The 12,968-nt window shown below is 42.9% G+C and overlaps 2 protein-coding genes across 3 annotated transcripts in view; both read left to right on the top strand.

The window, feature by feature from the left end:
* rundc3aa (RUN domain containing 3Aa) overlaps positions 1–8,166 on the top strand; it is a 12,503-nt gene extending 4,337 nt beyond the window's left edge. Inside the window, exons 2-11 of one of the 2 annotated variants that reach the window (XM_008329320.2) lie at positions 4,064–4,179; positions 4,380–4,513; positions 4,633–4,718; positions 5,179–5,268; positions 5,710–5,790; positions 5,867–6,032; positions 6,119–6,276; positions 6,428–6,541; positions 6,632–6,738; positions 6,843–8,166. In XM_008329320.2, coding sequence (XP_008327542.1) covers positions 4,064–4,179; positions 4,380–4,513; positions 4,633–4,718; positions 5,179–5,268; positions 5,710–5,790; positions 5,867–6,032; positions 6,119–6,276; positions 6,428–6,541; positions 6,632–6,738; positions 6,843–6,985 — 1,195 coding nt within the window. In that variant the 3' untranslated portion in view covers positions 6,986–8,166. Of the gene's footprint in view, positions 1–4,063; positions 4,192–4,379; positions 4,514–4,632; positions 4,719–5,178; positions 5,269–5,709; positions 5,791–5,866; positions 6,033–6,118; positions 6,277–6,427; positions 6,542–6,631; positions 6,739–6,842 lie in introns of both variants that reach the window. The other variant, XM_008329319.2, reaches the window with a different exon arrangement.
* Positions 8,167–9,105: 939 nt separating this feature from the next.
* The window catches only part of fam117aa (family with sequence similarity 117 member Aa), a 12,360-nt gene continuing 8,497 nt past the window's right edge, over positions 9,106–12,968 (top strand). The window contains exon 1 of the mRNA XM_008329316.3: positions 9,106–9,825. Coding sequence (XP_008327538.1) covers positions 9,702–9,825 — 124 coding nt within the window. The 5' untranslated portion in view covers positions 9,106–9,701. The remainder of the gene's footprint in view (positions 9,826–12,968) is intronic.

The following is a 12,968-nucleotide window of genomic DNA, read 5'->3' as shown; positions in this document are numbered from 1 at the left end:
GTTGTTCTTGATTTCACTCCTCGTTCATGCCTAAACATCTTATCGACGGCTTCACACCCTCACACCCTCACTCTGCATCTTTTCCTCCAGCCCCTCTTCACCTCCTCTGACCATGAAACACTTTGCGTGGACACTTGTTACCAGAAGGGATGGGTGAGAGAGAGGAGAGGGAGGGACACACCCTGCCACAGTTGCATTTTTTTTACATCTGTTAATCTGTTTGGTTTTGGTTTCAGTTATTATTCCTATCTCAGTATTCATCAGGAATTCTCTCTCTAGGCTGTGTGTGCTGATCCAGATCAGGCCCAGACTCCTCCAACAGTCCAGGGTGATAAACACAGCACTGAGTGGTGTTACGTGAGGCTGTGTCCAGTGGAGAGTCGGCCTGTGTCGTCTGATCCTGTTGGTTATGGACAGACTAAAAAGAGAAGGAAAGAAGAATAGAAAGAGAAAGGAGTTAGAGACATTTATGGTGGGTGCACAGAGAGGTTGGGGGGGTCAACGGTAAAAAGGGTTAATACGAAGTTCACTGTGTTAGGTTCAGGCCGTGTGATGCAGTGTTTATTATCGTAGGTGGTGCTGCAGATCAAACACTCTTGTGTAAGTACAGTAAAGGGGTGACAGGGAGAACAAGAGGGCATTTAAAGAGAGTGGCCTTGGCAGAGGTCCAGGCGGAGAGTGAGGGGGCACAAAAGGAGTCTGTCAGAACGGCCCGCAGTTGTTTTTCAGTGTCAAATCGTACCAAGAGCATGTTGCTTTTACACTCCAACCATTTGCATTAAAGGCATTCCAGCAATGCCCCTTCACATCAAATGGGAATCTACACAGATCTGCTGTTGTGGTGCCTTTGAGACAAGGCGGCCACTTTAGCTGCTCACACAGGCTTTTACAACAGTTTACTGAGCTTTTTAAAGAGAGGACTACAGCCACGTCAACAGACAGGCAGACAGAACCATCAATCAAAAAACCCATTCCTGAAAAGAACCACTGAACTGAGTCTCCTAAATTTTTATTTATTTTTTATTTATTGCATGTAATGCAATGATCTCTCCGTGAAGAGTGTGGAGCCTTTAGCATCAGTTTAGCTTGTGTTCTAGCCAGTGTGGTACACATCGTTACAATCTTACTCCACGGTGATGCTCAGCCTGTTCCTGCAGAACTTCTACCACAAACACTGTGCAGCTCCATTCAAGAACCCAACCACACGAGTCTGGCCTTAATATTGATAGAAAGAGTTCAAAGTCACTGACCTGTACTCTTGACAAATCCGGCATGAACACATCAAGTCAAAGTTCCAAAAGTAAATTTAATCCAGGTTTCGCTCTTGGTCCAAATTCTGCAGTGGTGTCTGTATGTTTGCTGTGATGGTAATGAATTTCGATGACTTTTTCTGCCAGTCCCCCCACCCCACAAAGTGGAACCCCATCATCTAGAGCGTCTTGCGCTTGGGTAAGAAGGCTTTCCGGAAAGATGTAGTGGTGGTGCCTCTGCTGAACGAGGCGCCTCCCAGGGAAATTTTGGTTTTCCCGCTTGTGATGGTGGAGGAGCCCAGAGATGTTGTGCTCTTGCCCCTGGTGATGGAGGAGTTCCCCATGGCAAGCTTGGATTTCCCCCTCTTTATTGTGGTGTTGCCCAGGGTGAGGGCCGTCTTCCCCTCGGAGAAGCTGGTGTTGCCCATTGAGGAGAAGCTTTTCTTCCTGTCCCAGATTCAACAGCGGGGTTTGGGGCTCACTCCACGCTAAGCATCGCACACTCATGCAGCATGCCCTGCTCTACGAGACCTCAGGGGGTAATAGTAACATCGGTGGTGATCCAGAGCAGACCAGAATGCTAAGCATGGATAGCACGACCCCCGTGTCACATAATGCTTTCCTTGAGCTGTTGGACGTGGGCTCTGGAAGGCCGCATACCACCCATGTGTCCCTCTGAATGGACAGAGGCAGCCGTAGGTGGCCACGGCCTCTCTAGGGCGATCAGGACAGTGGAGCGATTGTCCGGCGGCCACGACGACACCGGATAGTTGAAGGACACATTGTTGCAAAAGGGACAATCTGTGGTGACATCACTTTCTTCAGAGCCATTGTTCCCCACAGTCTCTGATTGTAAGACATTCCCTCTGTGTACAGCAGTGAGCGCCGTATGTTGGATGATTTGTTTAGTGTCAGATTTTAATAAGAGCTGAGAACATGTCCTAATGTTGTCCATATGTCTCCTGTGTGTCCTTTGTGTCCCTTAAGTTTATTATCCATCTGTTTACTCATCCCAGGCGTTAAATATTTGAATATTTATTTTATTTCCCCACATTATGTTTCTGATGATATGTCAGTTTGTATTTTTTTTTTTTTTACAAAACAACCAAACCAAGCGTCGTTTTAGAGCAGTTACCTTTATGTATGCACCCTCACATTAGTCAGCTTGCACAGATTTCCTGTTTAAAACTGCTTTCTTTGCCTGACACATAGCAGAGTATTTGTAGTAATGTAGTAGTTTATACTTGAGAATATCAACCAATCTTATCAGCAAGTACATCACAGTGGCACCAAAGAGTCAGACAGTGTGTTGACTGTACATGTACAAAACACAGGGGGAGAAACACATGCACACACCCTCCATCGTGTCCACACATACAGTACATTAAACATGGCTGTTCCACATCTCCCCTCCCTGCCAAGTTGACAGACCGTAAACCATGTCATCACAAGCACATTTGCACGACACACTCAGAACGACTTCCGACTGCGGGACCATCAGATCTTCCACCCGTGTTTCACTTGTGCACAACATTACGCATGAATTCCATCCAACCTATTAATTTAGCGCACATTGAACACAAACATTAACAGCTCTTTCAACTACCAACCTGCTAACACTGACCAGACAGACATATCCTTAGGTATTTAGGTGTGTGGAGGGTTCATGTGTGGAAATTCCAGTAGATGTTGCTGTTTTTCTCTTTGCCTCTGATGAGGGTGGTTTTGACCACAGACACAGACTTGGTCCCGTGAGTGAATGTCACTGTGATGAGAGAGCTGGTGATCTCCCCTCTTGTAATGGATGTTTTGACCACCGCTACGCCGGTGTTGCCCAAAGTTGCCGTGCTTCTGCTCCAGGAGACGGAGGATTTACCCCAGGAGAAGGCGTATTTAGTCCTCAGGATCGAAACCCTGCCTTTAGTGAAGGAGGTCTTGCTTGATGAGAATGTGGTTTTCCACTCATTGTTAGAGTCTTTATTCAACTGCGTGGATGTTTTGGGTGTCTTTGCCCTGGCTGCAGGCGACCTCTCCATTTAGGTGTTCCTGCGCTTGGATGTCAGGGCTTTGCGGAAGGAGGTGGTGGTGGTTCCCCGGCTGAAGCTCGCCCGTCCCAGAGCCACAGTCGTCTTTTGCCTCTCAATGGTAGAGTCTCCCATGGAGGTGGTGGTCACTCCCCTGAAGATGGAGGAGCTGCCCATGGAGACGGTAGTTTTTCCCCTGGCTATAGAGGTGTTTCCCACTGCCAGGGCTGTTTTGCCCTCTGTGATGCTAGTGTTTCCCATGGAAGCTGAGGCAGTCAGCCCGAGCCCGTGCCTCAAAGCCGGCTCCTAACATGCAAGCTGCATAACTAGTTGCTTGCAGTGCAGCAGGGTGAGCATGTGGGGTCAAAAGCCAAACTAAAGCAGCAGTAGCTGCCCTAAATAGATCACGCCACCACGTACAGATAAAGGGGAGGGAGTTATCAGATCACTGTTCGATCCCTGAGAGGGACTTGACCTTAAAGGACTTGGAAGCGCATCAAGCACAATGGCTGAAAAAAACAAAACAGCGGGGTTATTGTATCGTTTTCATGGTAGCACTGTCAAAGCATTGAAGGGGTGTATTGTACGTAGCACACAGGACAATCGGGGTGACCTCAGTGTGATAGGATGGCACCGTTCCTAAAAAATCAGTGCTGTTGTTGCACGGTTCAAATACAGTAGTGCGTTTGTAAGCTGGGATACAGTTCACGTCAGATTTCCAGGGTCTTGTGATTTACGTTTTTCCTTTTTGATTCTTCCCACCCTATTGTTTGTGTGTTTTTATTTCAGATTCTCCGTAAAGACTCTCCTGGAAAAGTACACTGCAGAGCCCATAGATGACTCATCGGAGGAATTTATTAACTTTGCCGCTATTTTAGAGCACATCCTCAGCCATCGCTTCAAAGGTAACACTGCAGGTAACATATATATAGCACAAGCAGACGGACCAAAATAAATTTAAAAAAAAACTTGTACAAACATGTTTGTTTTGATTTGTCTAAATATCACATGACTTTTCCAGCCAGCTGTGCTGTCATCGGGGCTTCAGCATCAGAGGATGTCACTGTAAAAAATGATTTACTGCTATGTTTAAATCACCAAACAGGTTCCGGAAGCTGGTTCAGCTCAGATGGACAGCGCAGCTTCTGGGAATACATCCGAGTGGCGTGCAGCAAGGTGCAGAACAACTGCATCACCAGCATTGAGAACATAGAGAACATCAGCACATCGAGAGCCAAGGTGGGGATGTTCACGTGCATGAATGTGTTGTCGTTGGTGTGTGTGTGTTCAGTAATGGATATAAACAGTGAGTAAGGACGTCAGTCACGTGTTCATCATTATTTCTTCTTGCTCTAAAGGGCCGGGCGTGGATTCGGGTGGCGTTGATGGAGAAACGTTTTTCTGAATATGTGTCCACTGCTCTGAGAGACACAAGAACCACCAGGTCAGTAGCTCTTTGTTACAATTTGTTATGCATTTGGAATGGAAATTGGAAAACCAATTTTGATTCGTGACATGAGATGAGAAAATAATAAACATAAATATGATGATGTTCACATTAGTGTTGTTCAGTGCTGATGCAGAACACTATCTGTTCCACTTGGGTCAATAATATCTAACCTGTTGGCTAAATGTTGGATTTGTTTTTTCATGGCAAACACTTTTATCTCAAATGCTTTCAACGTAAAAGTGAGGCAAATATACCCAAGGTCAAGGAAGTCAAATCAACAGAGTTTTAAATAGTGTTTTCCTCCAAGGACACATGGTAGAAGGTACATTCTAAGGGGTGTTTGTGCTTTAAATAATCACAAATGAAAAAATAAAAGCAATGAAAACATATTCTATGACCTTGAAAACTCCTGATGTAGCAGTGACGTTTTTTACACCACCTCCTTACATGACAGGAGGTTCTATGATGATGGAGCCATTATGCTGAGAGAGGAGGCCACGGTCCTGACTGGGATGCTGATTGGACTGAGTGCCATTGACTTCAGGTGAGTACATGTGCATCAATGTCCAAACTGTACAGTACATGTACTCATACATCAATGTTTAACCCAAAGACCCTTTGACGTGTCTCGTCGTACTTTATATTGATTGCCAGCCTAAACTGTAGTAGCTAGGACAGTATACTATGCATCTATAAATACTACATTGTGATTAAATATTAATAAAATATCTAATGTCTTGTATGTTTCTGCAAATAAAGTCAAGTAAACCTGAATCACCAAAGAGTCTGAACAGAGATTTAATCTCTTTTTAAATATTTTTCCAACATCCTTGGACATAATTTGTCTTCATGATCATTTGATTCATTGACAAATTATTGTATGTCATAATCTGTGAATAACTGAATATTGTACGTTTGTATTTGTTGTATTTTTCAGCAGCACTCTTAAACCGTCAACTTTGCTCTTGTCTCTGTTCCTGTGTAGCTTCTGTTTGAAGGGTGAGACTCTGGATGGAAAATCTCCAGCTGTGATCGACTACACACCTTACCTGAAGTTTACTCAGACGTGAGTCTTTTCCTCCACGCCTCAACTTTAGCAACAGCAACGCTGTGACGCTCACCATCGCGGTCACTGTTTTCAGGTACGACTACCTGAGTGATGAGGAGGACCGTCGCAGTGTGGACAGCAGCAATAGCGAGGAGAGTGTCCCTGAACATCCTTACATTCCTCTGGTGACGGACGAGGAAAGCTGGAGCAACAAGTGTCGCAAGATGGAGCAGAGGTTCAAGATTGTTTACGCCCAGAAGGTGACAAATAACCTGGGAACTAATGTGAAGCCTTTTTAGTCGTTTATTTATGTATTTATTTATTTTTTTGCTTTTTCACATGACAGGGTTACCTGGAGGAACTGGTACGTCTGCGGGAGTCACAGCTGAAAAATGTGGAGATGGAGAACAAGCATCTGAGAACCAAGGTGGAGGAGCTGACCGTCCAGGGTCAACAGGAGAAGAAGGAGCTGGAGTCCATTGTGCTGGAGCTTCAGGCACAGCTGCAGGGAAACACGAACGTGTGAAAGTTCTACCCCCAGCCATATTTTGAAGACATCATTTGATCAGATCCTGTTTGGATTACAGTTGGTGTTCTCTTACTGTAAAGAATTTTTAAAAAATGTGATTTTTTTTTCTTCTCTGTTAATCATCAGTTCAGCTTTAATGCCTTGTGACTCGTCCCATCTGGCTAAGGACCTCGCCATCCCATTGGTCAACCAGTGGTCCACCATCACAAACAACCAATGCAATGTCAAACTGTTCCGCAGGTAATTCGATTTTTTTTTTAAATTACCTATATTTTTTTCAATCAAAAGCCAGTATTTGTTTGAGGGTTGGTGATGTTATTGCTCCACCAGGAGGAGTTTCCACAGTTTGGAGCAGCTGTCTGCTGAGATCAGTCTGAACTCTGACTCCCAGAAGACTGATGGGAGACAGAACGGAGATGCTGCCTGGACTTCAGCAGGTGAGTTGACATCTGTGTTGATAACGAGCTCATATAGAAGAGTACGGTCATTTCAGTTACTTTGTGTTACCAAGGTTAGTGTGATTTTTCTTTTGTCTGTGCAGGAAAAGACAACACTCCCTCCATGCTGGGTCTGTGTGGATCTCTGGCCTCTTTGCCCAGCTCCAAGTCTCTGGCCAGCCTAAAGTCCAGTGAGTGCTTGGTCAACATTAGCACTGAGCCCAGCCCTGCACTCTCTCCCAGCTAGGAGCTGCAAGCCAACCACAACTCAGCCTGTCTGCCTGGTGATGCTGCGTCCACCAACTCCCTGCTCCTCTCATCCCTCCAGCTCCAGGAGAGTCACGGCACCGTCTTTGGATTTTTGCACACACAAGATTGAAGTCATTAAGCTGTAAGGTTCCAACTGTTTTAGTTGTTCTTTTTTCTTTTTTTTTTATAATTTTCCCAAACCTTATCACTTGAACCGTCTTATGCACTATCCTGTTGTACTATCTGTGAATCTCTACATTCAATATCATACAATTCTTCCTGAAGTCATGTGACAAGTCATCCAGTCTCATCTGTGCCCTTATGCTCTTCCTGTTATTTTTTTCCTGTCTTTTGTAAATGTGACTAAAACAGCAGAGGCTGCTCTGTTAATGCAGCTGCCGATAGAGAGATGTGATGATTATTGTCAGAGGAAAATGATATTTACTATGTATAAGGTAGAGAATGGGATTTTACATTGTCTTATTCTGTCCTATTGCAGTGTTTGTGTATTAGACCAGTGGACCCTGACTTTTTTTGGACCCTGGACTGGTTTGGTGTAAGACAACATTACCCAGAGTCTGGGTGTCAATGCAATTTTAATGTGCTTAAAAATAGAACCCACTGTTAAGCTGAATCGGAGCCTCATGTGAGAGCAAGCTTTCACCTGTGGACCATACATACTTACTTTTCTGTAACTCTTTTGACTCCAGGGTTTTTTGTTGTTGTTTTATTAGGATCAAAATATATATTTTTAGTTGTCTCTAGATTTTGTGATGTATCTTGGTAGGGGACGACCATCGTGACATATTGAGAATTGGTGACAGCGAATTTAGTCATTTTTAAAAACAAATACATCTTTTACTGTAATGATCAATGGCACAAAAACATGTTGTTTTCGTGCCATTGTTTGTGGCCCTGTACTCAGTGACCCACTGCTTCTAGTCCGGGGCCCATAGGCCGGGGACCTTTGTGTTAGTATGAAAAGAATCTTGGGTCTGCCACCTTTCAATTGGCATATTATTCCACACACACTCTTGCACTCTTTTTGAGCCATTGGGTTTGTGAATCTGTTTTCATTTACTCTATAGCATATAGTTTACCTTCTAAACTGTACCATTTATTTATTTATTTGCTATTTACTTTATTGTTTTTGTTGTAATAAACAGTCTCTTTTCCATGAGTGATGTCCTTTTGTTTGTCGCAGCAGTTTTAATTTTGTTTTGTTTTTTTGTTAAACCTCATTTCCTGCATTTTTAAAATTGATATGAAATGTACTAAATTGAACTGAAGTTACTGACTGAAAGCTTAAAAGGTGATCCAGTGTATGATCCTGCAGACTACTGTATAGTATGGGGATACGGATTTTCTGGCTCCCCCTTGTGGTGTAATAGTGTAATAAAAGGCATTGCACAGTAATCTTAGAAATGAATAAATAAAAATAAATCCTATATAAGCTACTGCAGTGATAACGATATTGAAATATAAATAAACAGGGAGAGATTTAAGATGAATTAGCCATTAGCTCTCACGGTCTCAAGTGTGTAGAGGGACTGTATACTGGGTCAGTGTGTTTGTGTTGTATTGTTAAAGTGACTTATTATTTTGTAAGAGACACAAATGGCAGTACTGTCTACTAACTCTAAAACAAATACAGGTACTGCAGTAGAGGCAGGGCAGAATACAGTGAGTACTTGTGATTACAGTGAGTACGTGAGTATTCTTGGGTGAGGCCACAGGTGAAGATGTAGAAATCAAAGATTGAATGTGGGTGAGTTAGTAAAAGCAAAATGTGAAATATTTCTCTCTCTCACACACGATCTGTCGTTCTCCTGCTACTCTAAACTATTCTTGTTGTGACAGTTTCTTGGTTAACATTAATAAAAATACTATAAAGCCATTGTGTACACAGAAGTTTAACCATAATCCATAAAACTACCAATAACTGGTTAAGGCCTCAACTCTCACCAAACTTCATTTTGTCTTAACTCCATCCACAGCCTGGGAAATGAGGTTCTGTCTTATTAGAAGCAGGTTTTGGTCGTTAGTAAGAAAAAAAATCAGTAACAATGCCAGAAACACTCACCCACAGACCCAGTTGGAGGAGGAGGAGGGGAAGAAAGAAAATCTCACCGAGTGGGTGTAAACTTTTAAGTTTTCTCGCTCTTTTGGTGACAGATGGACATAAAGGCCAATGAGGACGCAGTAGTATTCTGCAGAAGCCAATCAGAGGGAGGCAGAAAGTAAAGCCAAGCACGCGTTACACGCACAGGTTGAGCTGTTGTGTTGTCACTTCACGCACACATAGTTTGAGAGAAGGAAATCTATGCGCAGCCCTCACCATCCTTCTTAAACCGCAGCATGAAGGAAGAAGAATCTAGAACTAAAGCTTGTGATTCGTTAACAGCTGCACACTGAGCTCCTCTACTTTCCCCACCTTTCTCTCCGCGGTTAAAAACTTGGGGATAAGCAGTAAGGAGGAGGAGGAAGAAGAAGGAGTGAAGGACGCAAATTATGGTCATTGTCATCATCTGTTCAGAAAGGAAGCTCGGTGTTCAGGGTGCAGAGTGACCGCCGTGGATTTCTTTTTCTCTGGAGAAACTGAATGTAGAGGGAGAGCAGAAGAGGCAGAGAAAAAAAACCTGTGAGGTCGTTTGTGTGTGCGTGCGTGCGTGTGTTTTCATAAGTGGAGCTCGGCCGTGGGAGCAGAGTGGGGGATGTCGAGCAAGAGTGGAGGAGCGCCTCGGGGGTGCAGCAACCCCAGCCTGCAGCCCCTCAGAGCCACAGTGCCATACCACCTCCAGAGAGGCTCCGCTCTCCTGAGCAGAGAGGTCAAGACGGGTAAATCCACACTCACTAGGAGGAGGAGGAGGAGGAGGAGGAGGAGGGGGAGGAGGGGGAGGTGGAGATGGTCCACTTCACATTCATGCATTCACTCCCATGTGGTCCAGGGTTAGCAAATTCTTTTGTGTGTATATATATATACACACACAAAGTAACGCATATCTCTATATCTATGTAGATATAAATATTCACATGTTTGAGTTGAGTCCTTTCTTTAAGAACTACACATTCTTTGTGTATAAGCTTGTAGTTGACTGTCACAGAGTGAAGATAGAAGAGATGTTTTAATTATATCATGTTTTTAATTAGTTCACATTTCATTTCAATGTGAGCAAACTCCTAAAGTTGCCAAGGGCTGTTTATCCAATCTCATCATTGTTTTTTTCCCTGTAATATAAGAAAAAGTGCTTGAGGACAATGAATGGAAAATTCAACAAGTGATTAGTCATCTAGTCTGTCATTCATAACCTCAGTCAATGTTGTCTAAACCCCGTAATGCCACAGGTAATGTCTTGCCCAACGATAGTTGGAAATGCGCAGTTACTGTAGAATATCTGTGTTGACCTCATATAGAAAATATCACAGGTGTTTCTTCAAATAATTATTTTAATTAAAGTTAGATATGACAAAAAGAAAATACCCAGAACAGGGAAGTTGGAGAGGTAAAACCTCAGGCTTTTTCCAGTGAAACTGTAGGGTGTGACGGAGAGAGCGAGAGAGAGAGAAAGAGAGAGAACACTCACACTTACATTTGGCCTTAGAATAAGAGTTATACAACACAGTCAAGGAATGAGCAACGTCCAATTGATGACCATCTATTGATTCAGGCCGTTGGTTGAGCACGTCCTGGTGGGTCGTCTGTTGGACCACGTTAACTCAAACTGCCAAAACAAGCTCTGTAATTACTCCAGTCCTCATCAGGTTCCAATTAGGATGGTTTTTGTGTTGATGTGTCACATATTGAAAGATTTTAATTTTAAATAATGAAGTAATACACTACACATGGATAACACGCTTTTCTGTTTCAGTCATTAGTAAAGTTTAGTTGGCGAGTAGACAATGATTGAGTTCTGTCTTCATTGCAGGTCTAACAGCTAATGTTGATTCTTTTTGTACTTTATTATCCTCCATATGAGACAAGAAAGTAAAACAAGTAGTCACATGACTTTAGTGTGAATGACTAAGTCCTCATCTGAGCCATAAATTAATCAGTATAAAAAGACCAGCACATTGTTGATATTATTTACCATCAACTAGTCGTTACACATCTACTTCCTGTGCAAAAGCATCATTAACTTCTATTCCATCCCCAGTTAGTTTGGCAGTAGTAGTGTTTTTTAACAGTTGATTAATCAAAGGATGCATATTTTGTAAGAGTAGTTTCATTTGGACCATAAATAGAAATCATAAGCAGAAGCTGCTAGTGTGGCGCCATCTTGACAAAAGAATGCAAAACAAATTTTTTGTTTTTTTTTTTCAAAAAGAAAACGACCACTTTCAAATTTCTTTTTGCTAAATATTTCTCTTCATTCTCTCGAGCTGTTATCACATAACACTTTCTACACTTGAAGACGGACGTCAGTCAAACTATTGTAGTTTATACACTTCCAACACTTATTTAACAGTTTGTTGTCTTAATATCTTACACTTGTTATGCTACTGTGACATATAACATTTTATACTGTGAAATGATGTTATTCGGACACTGAGTGGCCCATGTGAACTCTGACCTGTGGGATCTGGGCTTCAAGCTAACGCAGCAGCGGCAGCAGCTTTAAAGACTTCTTTGTTTTACTGTGGCTCTGTTTGTGTTATGACCATGTCCATGAGAGTTACATCTGCATGTACTGGTGTTTATTTATACATCCTGCCTGCCCTGTAACCTGGCCAACCTGATGACAACACGTGTGTGTGTGTGTGCAAATTGGTACCTCTTGACCACCTTTTCCTGCATAAACATGGACATTTTCTGAACGAGTCGTCCTCATGGGAACCAAAGGCTGCAGCTAATGAGGCGAAACCCCATTTCTGAGGCTCTGGTTAAGGTTTAGGCCCTAGAAAATTGTAGTAAAGTAAAGGTAGAGAGGTTTTAGGTTTTGGGGCTGTCCAGAGAAGGAAAAGGAGAGCCATAATAACGTTTAAACATAATGAAATGTCGAGAAAAAAAACTTAAAAAACACCGAAAGATAATCAAGAAATATATTAAAACAATAACAAAATGTTGGCTATAGTTAGCCAAATTGTTAAATGTAGCCAATACATTCAAAACATACTTGACTTTTTTTAATCCTTGTCTGAGCTTTTCTCACATAAAAAATATTATGAAAGCGAACCTTAAAGTGACAGACCCTAAAGTGAATTCTAGTTCTTACCTAAAGGGTGAGGGGTTTTTGGATACATGGATGTTTGAGTAACTATAATGCATGTAGTGTAGGCATTACTAGTAATGGTTAGGGTAAGGGAGAAGGTTCTAAAGATTGAAACAAACTTGAGGGAACATGTTCTTCACTGACATTATGGTGTATGTTGTATGTGTATATTCTTGTCTTGTTGTATATTTGGGCAGCTTTGCTCACAGTCCACACCTGCAAGTTTACAATAAGCTTCTAGTGTCATGATTTAAACCGGTGATGACCCAAATGCAGGCTCAGACGACGTCAAATGAAAATCAAGGATTTATTTTCTAAATTAACTTCAACAGGAATCACAAGGAAGAATAGTTCAAGTCAATCTGGACGTTAGCAACCACGGTGGCTGAACAAACGATCTGACGACCAGTGGTAGAAAGGCCAGGGTTCTTATGCCGTCAGCGTGATGGGTTGATTGAAGGCAGGTGCTGAGGAACGGCAGGTGCGCTCCAGTGACCAGCCAGGCAGAGTCAGGGAAATGCGCCACACCCACTACACAGACAGAGAAGAGTGCACAGCACAAGAATGGGGAAAACACAGGGAAACACAGGGAACGACAATCCCGACTGTCATCGTGACAGTACCCTCCCCTCAACGGCCACCTCCAGGTGGCCTACCAGGCTTGTTAGGATGCTTTCGATAGAAATCCCGGATTAGAGAGGGATCTAAAATAAGTTGACGAGAGATCCAGCTCCTCTCCTCTGGGCCATATCCCTCCCAGTCAACCAAGTA

The sequence above is a fragment of the Cynoglossus semilaevis genome, chromosome 17, assembly GCF_000523025.1.
Source record: "Cynoglossus semilaevis isolate Cse_v1.0 chromosome 17, Cse_v1.0, whole genome shotgun sequence".
Lineage (NCBI taxonomy): Eukaryota > Metazoa > Chordata > Actinopteri > Pleuronectiformes > Cynoglossidae > Cynoglossus > Cynoglossus semilaevis.
This window is presented reverse-complemented; position numbering and strand designations above follow the sequence as displayed.